At 34.0% G+C, this 9,742-nt stretch overlaps 2 protein-coding genes across 2 annotated transcripts; one reads left to right on the forward strand and one right to left on the reverse strand.

The window, feature by feature from the left end:
• The first annotated feature begins 1,529 nt into the window (after positions 1 to 1,529).
• LOC132039900 (uncharacterized) lies at positions 1,530 to 2,908 on the forward strand. Its single transcript, XM_059430455.1, has one exon. The coding sequence runs from the start codon at positions 1,592 to 1,594 to the stop codon at positions 2,645 to 2,647; it is 1,056 nt and encodes a 351-aa protein (XP_059286438.1). The 5' UTR covers positions 1,530 to 1,591; the 3' UTR covers positions 2,648 to 2,908.
• A 525-nt stretch (positions 2,909 to 3,433) lies between these two features.
• On the reverse strand, positions 3,434 to 9,448 carry LOC132039909 (protein GET1). The gene is made up of 7 exons (XM_059430468.1): positions 9,241 to 9,448; positions 8,693 to 8,772; positions 7,890 to 7,960; positions 4,848 to 4,918; positions 4,690 to 4,771; positions 4,402 to 4,451; positions 3,434 to 3,752 (listed from the first exon to the last, which is right to left on the reverse strand). Exons 1-7 carry the CDS (start codon positions 9,346 to 9,348, stop codon positions 3,681 to 3,683), a joined length of 534 nt encoding a protein of 177 aa, XP_059286451.1. The 5' UTR covers positions 9,349 to 9,448; the 3' UTR covers positions 3,434 to 3,680.
• Between the last annotated feature and the right edge of the window lie 294 nt (positions 9,449 to 9,742).

Below are 9,742 nucleotides of genomic sequence, written 5' to 3' on the forward strand. Positions count from 1 at the left end.
AATGGACATCTTCATGAAAAATTATCAATTCCTAAAGCCAAATAAATCTTCAATTTTAATGTTCTAGTGACTTATTTCATTGTGTTAGTAAAAGATTCAATTGCAAGTTTATCAAAGTCATAAGAACGAATATTCTAATTACCTATGCGTAGGTGGTACTTTGCTTTTCTATAACAAGGAAAGTTGTAAATTTGTAATTTTTTAAAGTTCTTTAGTTATTTATTTTGAATTTTTATTAGCTCAAAATGAATCTTGTAAGGTCAACTAATTGTTAGATTTTCAAAATGGAGTTTTTTTGTTAGGTAATACATTATTGCAATTACTATTATAAAATGTTAATTATCTTAAGTACCCACTAAAAAGAATGAGAGTAGGACACCTAAAGAATAGAAATTAATCCTCTGTAGGTAAGAATATAAAACGCGCATTATCATTTTAAAATATAAATTTTCATATATTTTCTTAAAATTAGTGAAGAGAACGTATGCTTTTGCTTATCTTTTGATATTTTATTAAAAAGTTTCTCACATAAATTCTACATTATAATAATATCAAAGAACTTTATTATACTTCAAGTGCTAATCTTTTTTGGATTAAATTTTTTCAAAGTTGTTGATCAATTCTATTAAAATATAAATGAATGTTCCGGAAGATAAGTTAAAGATGTGAAGCTTGTTCACACTATAGAGTGAAGCTAGGCTCTTTTATCTTGTGAGGATTTAAGTTTGCATATATAATTATAAAAAAAAAACTAAATCTATCAAGTACATAGAGTTTTGTTTATTGTTATAGTTTAAGTAAGAAGATCATTTTTCTAGTGTTTAGATGAAATCATTTTAGGCGACCTTTTTTATTTCCAAATAAGCAATTGCAGTAATAAGTTTTACAAATTGTTTAATAAATATGTTGAATCTACTTATCTTATCAAATTAACATTCTTTGTCATGTCATGTATTTAAAATTAATCCGAGCAAATAGAGAAATTATACATTTCCAAAAGTTTTGAGCTGGATTCAAATTAAAATTAAAAGTTAACATTTATTTCCTCATCTCAATTTATGTGATACTTATAGATTCTCAAGAGTCAATGTGACTAATCTTCGATGCTAAATTGAATTAGATCAACTTATTATTTTAAATTTTGGTATTCGAAAACTATACAAAAATATTATAAGATGTGATTCTTCTCATGGTAATATGATTTTAAAAAAAATCAAAATATTGATCAAAGTTTACATAATTTAAAACTCAAAAAATAAAAAATATCTCATAAATTGAAACATGAGTACTAAAATTTTCATTTAGTATTTTACTTGAGAGTTGAAAGGGGTCCAAAATTACCCCTAATTTGCAATAGATAAACAAAGTAAACCTAAAATTGATGGAATGTGGAGGTGAAAAATCCTGTACGTGTTAGACGTTGTACTATGGCAGGACGTGGGGCCAGCATTTAAGAGGGCTGACACAACTTAAAAGTATAGCTTATTTGCCTATATAAATAAAATAATAAAACTCTAGTTAAGTAATACTCAATAGTTCTAAGGTAATTCTCATAGTCCAGAGTAGCAGTACCCTTCTTCTTGGCACCACAATGAAGAAGGGGAACATGTTGAATTACAGGAAGAAAAAAGAAACAATCAAGAAAAAAACTATGGAGCTTTCAATCCTCTGTGGCGTTAAAGCTTGCGTCGTTCTTGTTGATCCTAATGGGGAAGTTGATACATGGCCTGAAAATCCGACGGACATGAACCCCATTATTCAATCCTACAAAAAAAGTCTAATTGACGGCAAGAAAGTAGTAAAGTCAAAAAAGAATCTTGATCTGTTTTGTGATAATGATGATGATCAGTGGCTTAGTAACATGTCTAGAGAGTCGAAAGAAAGTTTGTTGGTGAAGTTGAATTCGAAATTAGCGGCTGTGGAGAAAAGGATTGAATTCTTGAAGATGGTGAATAATGGACATGGAGTTGTTGGTAATGTTACTGGTTTAAGTTCAGGAGGAAAAGAAGTAGTTGCTAATCAAGAACCCCATAATTCAGATTTTGAATTCTTGGAAAGTATTGTTGGAATTAATGGTGATCAACTGAGAAACAATAGTGCTAATTATAATCAAGGAAACGAAGTTATTATTGCTGATCAAGAATTCTGGGAAATTAGTGGTGCAATTAGTGGTGATCAATTGAGAAACAATAGTGCTTATAATCAAGAAAACGAAGTTATTATGGCTGATCAAGAATTCTGGGAAAGTGGTGGTGCAATTAGTGGTGATCAACTGAGAAACAATGGTGCTTATAATCAAGGAAACGAATTTGTTGTGGCTGATCAAGAATTATGGGGTAGTGTTGCAATTAATAATGGTGATAAACTGAGAAATTGTTCTGCTTATGATCAAGTCCAAGGAGTTGATATTTTTGGGCATGATGGACGATTAGTGGTAATACCTAATGAGATGAACATGTGGGAGACACTAAACAATCTGGAGAAGTACGATTTTGGGACTAATGATCTTTGGCCAATGGTCTCTGATCCTGAATTTGATCTATTGCCACAACAAGAGGCTACTGGTTTTGGTACATTGTTGAACAGTCTACTTGCTAATGAGCCTAATTATGATTATTCCATTCCCTTTTCCGCTAATACTTTCTAGGTTTTCTGCTAACTATTCCCCCAAGTTTTGAATTTTTTTTGGGGTGTGTGTTGAGCTTAGATATTCTTTTGTATTTTTTGGAATTTCTTTTTTAGGTAGAATACTGGTTTTACTATGTATTTGTCTGGGGGTAGTTCGGTTTGGCGTACATGCAGGTGTAGTCATTAGTTTTTGTTGGGTAAATTTACTGCTCCTTCAAAATTGTTTATTGATTGCTGTACTTAGTTGATGCAGTTTTTTTGGTAAAAATAGGTTATGTTATGACTTGCGAGTTTTTTCAATTGAAACCATTGTTCCATCTTAATTAACTTTTGCTTATTGAATATGATGATTCCAGCCATTTGACAAAGCAATTTGGTTTATTTTCCCTTCTCCTCTGTTTGCATGTTATATTGCTTGAGAACTGAGAAAATAACTCCATCAAACAAGAGCAAGATCGAAATAAACCCACACAAGAGAAGTGACACTAGAAACCAACCAAACTATAACGACTAGGTACTCCTCCAGAAGCCAAAGGTACCACCCTCACCAGCATATGCAACAAGGAAGAGGCGTTCACAACTTAACTGAGACTGTTGCAGCTGAACTAAGCCAACGTAGCTCAACCTATTGTGCAGTAGCATCAAGCACAAGGCTAATGTGATCGTGGAAATTATGTCCAGCGTTGTGACCACAAAGAATCGTCTTCACTATACCAGATGTACACGCTACAATTTCATATAAACTTCAAAAGTAGATCCAGTTCATGAACTCTAAAAAAAAATACTACAAATTTATCCCTCAAGATACCCAAGAAAACAAACTGCATTTGCTTTTCAAAGCCAAAAAGCCGTATAAAAGCACTCCTTTCAGACATGATTTCTAACTCATCGCATTTGTTCCTACTTGCGGAAGAAGAAAACGGTTACTCCTTACAAAGGGGTAGCGCATTCAATTTACAGATTCCAAATGAGTTGACAATAAAATAAATTAGATATCAAAAGGAAAAGGAAAAAATTGGTCAGTTTGTTGTTGTCGCTTTTACTTCCCGTTCCTACTTGAGTATTCTTCGACTGATAGATTTGCTGACTCTAGTAGACAGTATCAACCACGGAATAATCCCCACCTGCAAATGCATCAAACAAACTATTCAAATGTCGAGCAACTTTGGTGTTTAAGGAAAACCGCAGCTGGTGTGATATGTTGCACAAGTGCTGACTTTATGCATATCAGACTTGCCCCAGTAAGCAGGCCAAAAAGCACAAAAAGGTAGTAAATCTCTTCAAAACTTGGGATAAGATAGGGAATGTAAAGGACGGTAGATCTTAGAAGTTATATGTCATGTATGAGTTGGGTGTATGGGATAAGATTACGACGACAACATATTAAGTTAGATTTCCAAGGAAGTAAGGAATGAGAAATAGTTTGGGGGAAATAGATCCCCAAATTCTTAGGTGCAACTCTGATGAAGCACTAGCAAAATATACTTGCCCAGTCGGTTTTTGTAAAAACAAAAACATTTTCAACAGTTTTTGGCCCAAGCGCAACCAAATTTTTAAAACCCTTTTCTTTTACCCCTTTTTCTTTCAAAATTCTCAATAATAGGAAAGAATGTCACCTGCTCCCCCAACTAAATAATAAAGCAAAAAACTAAATTTTTTCTACCTTCAGAGGCAAAACCAAGACCTACCCTCACAGGGCTGCTCTATTTTCAGTCACTATTTCCCCTTAAAGAATAAATCGACAGTAAAGAAACAATTGCGACTAATCATTACCATAACATTTTCATTGGCAGGACCTCCAGCTCGCCATGACAACATCTTCCCTGCAGAAGTGGAAGAACAGCAGATCAGTATGTCACAAGCAGGAAATCTGAACAAGGATCTCCCTAAAAGCCGGTGAAATTAAAGCAATCAAATGTATATTAATCCATAAATCACAATGAAAAAACAAGTGAAATCAAATTGGTTAATGGTTAAACAATATTTTAAGCATATATCATAGTCACAAAATGTCATGTGAGTATGGCTACAGCTCAATAATTTAGGAATCAGAAGCTTTACCAAAGGGCTGTACGAGCTGCTTGGATATGGAAGCCACAGGAATACGCCAAAACCAGATAATCAATAACAAGTACGTCAAGACCTGTGTGATTAGGGTAAATAAGCATCTTACAGCTTAAACGAAGCTTGTACAAATCCCTAACAAATCCAATTCATACCTGCAAAATAGTAAGGCCTTTTGTGTATGTATCATATGACAATTTCGCCTCTTTGCTGCGAATTTCTTGATCTGCATCAGAGGATGAGAACTAATTAAATTTATCGATAAATTTCATCCAAATAGAATATGCTATGAAGAGAACACCACCAACAACAAGAAGTGCTATGTCTCAACCCCAGCTGGTTGAGGATAGTATATGATCTATCCTCACCACCAATTTCACTTGTACCCGTTTCATTCCACTTCAATACATTAAGTTTTCTAACGCTAGAAATTCTCTATGTTTTCTCCTGACACACAGTTTCTAACAAGATTAAAAGTACTTCTAGCAAAAATCGAGTAAGCTTACCAACATACCTAAGCCTCAATCTCTACTACTTCGTATTACTTATATATGCTATAAAGACGGGAGTGAAATTCAGTTAATAAGACAAAATAAATAAAGAGAAAGAGATATCAACATAAATGAGAGAAAGACGTAGCTGGAGACATCGTTTTGTCTTACAGACCACAAGATAGGGACATGATATACTTTGGAGCATAGCTCGTCGAATTACCAGCTTGAAGCCACCTTCCAGTTAGCAAAGCATGTCTGTTATATAACTGTCCTCAATTTGGCAAACCCACTCTAGTGATGTAGATCCATGCTTAACCCACACTACCAAATTTACTTTTGTGTTGCCTTCTGGTTTTCACTCTTTTGGATGTAATTTTTGGTTTCCAGCACTTTTGTGCTGATGATTTATATACAGAGTCTGTTACCTTGTCAAAAAAAAAATTACTTGCCTCTAGATTTCAAGACCACTAATATTACTATCTCAGCATTCCTATCACTGATTCCCTTCCTTGTTTGAGTTCACCATAAGACATCCCTAAAAGTTCTTTTTTTATTTATTTTTAAACAAAGAAAGAATATTCTTTTAATTTCAGTAACAAGTTATGGATATTTTCTCTCCTTTGGATCAATCCCTTTGGTAGCATTGTAGTTTCCATTGTACAACTTCCACTATGAAGGATCGCAAATTGACAGACATTTTTTCTCCTAGAAGATTCAGACTCCAAAACACAACTCCTCTCCAAGAGTTCTATCCAAATAATTTACTTCTCTGCAGGAGCTGTTTCTGCTAACTTGATGCTGGATTCAAGTATCCAGAAAGTCTGTGCTTCTTAACTTGATACTTCAGTACCTACTTTCAGTACTACAAGAATACTTACTTAAGGAGGCCCAAGCTCTCCTTAATTATATAAGCTGGTCATGGAGACTTTTTTTAGTGGAAAACAATCAGATAGCAGCTCATGTTTCTTCATCCAAGGTGCCAAACCTTGAATACCACTAACATTAGATTTGCAGAGGTTATTTATTCAGCTAGAGCTCAATAGAGACAATACCAGAAGAATGAACACAGATATAATTGATAAATTTTCAAAACTGCCTTTAGTTCATCCAATCTTGTGAAAGAGATCACCTTCCTAACATGATTGACTCAGATAAAGCACAGACTGCTTTGCTGGTAAATCAGGTCAGCATATCTACTTGGAAGGCTCTTGAAAAGAATTTGGGGTTCCTCGGATCTCTAGCAGGCAGCAAGCAGTTATACTTGACTATTGATTCAGGATTGAAAGGTGAAGTATAACCAAATGTTGAGTTAGTAGGAAGTTTCCCTAACAAGGAGAGTCAACATATTTATCTGTATTTGGTATGTGTTTCTGCTTGAACATATATGGTACTTCAACAGCCACTGATTTGCAAAAAGACAAGTACTAAACAGAACTTCGCATCAGTCTTTAACTATAAGGAGGAGACAGACTTGGTTTATATAGTCCACTTCAGGAAGAAAACTTCAACAATCAGAAAATCGTAGAAACTTGCTGCTAAAGGCGACTTTAAAGGCTAAACGGTTTAAGTTCCTCATCATAGGCATGCCCATTTGGTCCGTGATTACTCCGACATTCACAGGTACTACATTAGTCCTTTCAAAGGACTACAGCAGCCACTGAGACCTTGTCACTGAAGTTTCCACGAAATTTATCAAGTAATTTACTATCTATATCAAAACTAAATGCCTTCATGTGCTTGAAGAGGACAGGACATGGCAATACTAAGAAGAAATCATGTTGAGGTAAAAGAGTTAGTATGCTGCACCTTGTTCCTTTACAATTAAACCTCAAAAGGCATATGTTTTACTCTCACATTCAACTCAATCTAGACATTTCAATAGATAAAGTACTAAAGAAAAATTGAAAAGTTCAGAACTAGTAATACTGGTACAGCCTAATGTGCTTCCACCTAAGTTACTCGGACTCTTCAAAAGTGTTGCCGCACCCGTGTCGGATCCGACACGCACCCGACGACAATTTAGGAGAGTCCGAGTAACTTAGGCTTCCACTATTTCCAAGTCTTCATTCATCTCGTGGTTTTTTGGAAACGATAGGCTGAGTATACTGAAGAAAATTTACATTCATTTTGGAACTCCGTTGCAGAATGCTTGTCCTATGCTTTCTAATTCTATTGATAATAAGGATCATCGGCTCTTTCAAAGGTGATTTTTTCCATTATAATGTAATTTGGTGAGGTATAATGAATGTATCTTTTGTCTATATCAGAGCAGCATATATCTGGGCGCAATCTGCTAAGTTGGCCATATAATTCACAGAAGAAGAACCACTTCATTAAGTGGTGAAGAAATTGTCCCAGGCAGCAAGTTAGTAGATAGATTGTCTAGCAGATAACTATTCTCTATGGCAGGAAAGCAGATGAACGTCCATATCAGAAAACATAGAAGACAGGTCCAATATTCTTTTAAAAAATTACTATATCAAGCCATGGCAGCACAGCCAGGTTCCTATTTGAATAGTCATTAAAACCTTCAAACCTCTACTCATTTTGAGTTGAGGTTCAAACGAAAAGGTGAAAGCAGGGATCATGAATAACGTATTGCACTATGAGCCACAAGGCTATCAACTATAGTTTTAGTCACTCTAGATATGGATTACGAATATAGCAGTAACTATCCTAAAGAAGATAGAATATAAGCCATACTTTTTGCAAGTTCCTTCTCCTTGGCAGTAGCTAACCTCCTCAGTTTTGCAGCTTGTGCAAATGTTGAAGGCCTGAAATATATGTGAAGGCATAATCAATTTTTCCGTATCATACAACTTAACTAATGACATTATCAATTTTATTTACCATATGAAAAGAGAAAACCATCACGTGTCCTCTTAAAGACTCCACTTTCTATTTTAATTACTTGTTATTAACTACAGACAGACACTTATCCATCATGTATAACTACAGTAAGTAACTACAAACAAGGATAGTTTTGAAAAATCACAACAAAGAAATCAAAACAAAATCTTGATTACGATACTCTGAATAAACAAAATCTTGATTGGTAGACAAAGTTACATACGTACTTGTGCTAGTGGGAGACGAGATAGTGGGTACCTAGTCAATTAATTGAAGTGTGAGCGCAAGATGGCCCGAACACCATGTGCATCATTGTCGAAAAATCAATAAATAAATAATAAAGGAAAAGAAAACATGTTTAGAGCCCGTTTGGATTGGCTTATAAGTTGACTTATAAGCTGTTTTTAGCTTTTTTGAGTGTTTGGCTGGCCAGCTTAAAGTCATTTTGTGCTTAAAATAAGCTCAAAAAAATAATTAGGCCCATTTAACTTAGCTTATCTAAAGCAGCTTATAAGTTGAAAACAGCTTATAAGCCAAAAAAAATAAGTTAGACTACCCCAACTTATTTTTTTTAGCTTATAAGCTGCAAACAGCTTATAGACATAAGCCCATCCAAACAGGCTCTTAGTCTTATTACCAAACAAGACATCACTTACTGTGACAAGGCACTTGCCTCCTTTAACAGCTGCTTGATTTCTGCTCGTAACTGCATATCTTCAGAACTTGTAGAACCTTTCTGCAAAATTTTAAACATTTTTCATATCATAGGACGATAGGAGTAACAAAATCAATGGCAAAATAAGCTGAGTATTTAATAAAATACTATTAAGATATCCCTAATTGACGAGCCAATTTCCTCCAGCCTCGACATTGAACAAATCAATCATCGAAACAACAATAGAGATATAATTATCACAACAACTTATTCAAAGCTACTATTTTACCAAATCAAAATATAAGGCACAACCAATCCATTTTAACTGAAAAAATTTCATCAAAATCAAAGCAAAGAACGGTTTTTCTAATATTTTTATAAGGGATTAATTGAATGAACTAGAACGAATACACTGATTGATGGTCTATATCTTTGACTATAGTTAATGGATATTACTAAGAATAAAACACCTAAGCTGAAAATTATTAAATATAAGTTTAAAAGGAAGATGAGGGGATATAATAAAGAAAAGAAGAAAAGAAAAGTAACCTTTTGATTGATTTCGAAATAGCGAGAAAGGAACTGCAAAGCTATGACAATAATGAATATAATGGGTGCGGCTATCGAGCTCTCTAATTTCGCCGTTGATTCTTCCATTTTCGGTTAGAACCCCTATTTTGGATTTCTGGATCCGTATCAGTTTTCGTGTCCTCGTCACCAATATGAGCTTCGCCTTTCCAGCTTCTCTTTTTTTTTTTTTCATCCCCCTCTCCTGGTTTATCTACTCTGTTTTTTTAAAAAAAGATAAAAAATACTCGAATTATGTATACTCTTCATTTGGGTTTTGGTACAGAAGTACACTTATAACTGTCACTTTAACAAAAAGAAATTTGTCCCATATTAAATGTTGCTTTAGGAATTTTTTTTTAAAAATATATATTTTTAACTATGTCTTATGTTAAAAAAACAATTCATAATAGTGTTCAATTCTCAAGAAAATAATAAATAAGGTGACTTGGTAAATAATACCTTGTATTTGTTATTTTTCTTA

This window comes from Lycium ferocissimum, chromosome 2, assembly GCF_029784015.1.
Source record: "Lycium ferocissimum isolate CSIRO_LF1 chromosome 2, AGI_CSIRO_Lferr_CH_V1, whole genome shotgun sequence".
Taxonomy (NCBI): Eukaryota; Viridiplantae; Streptophyta; class Magnoliopsida; order Solanales; family Solanaceae; genus Lycium; species Lycium ferocissimum.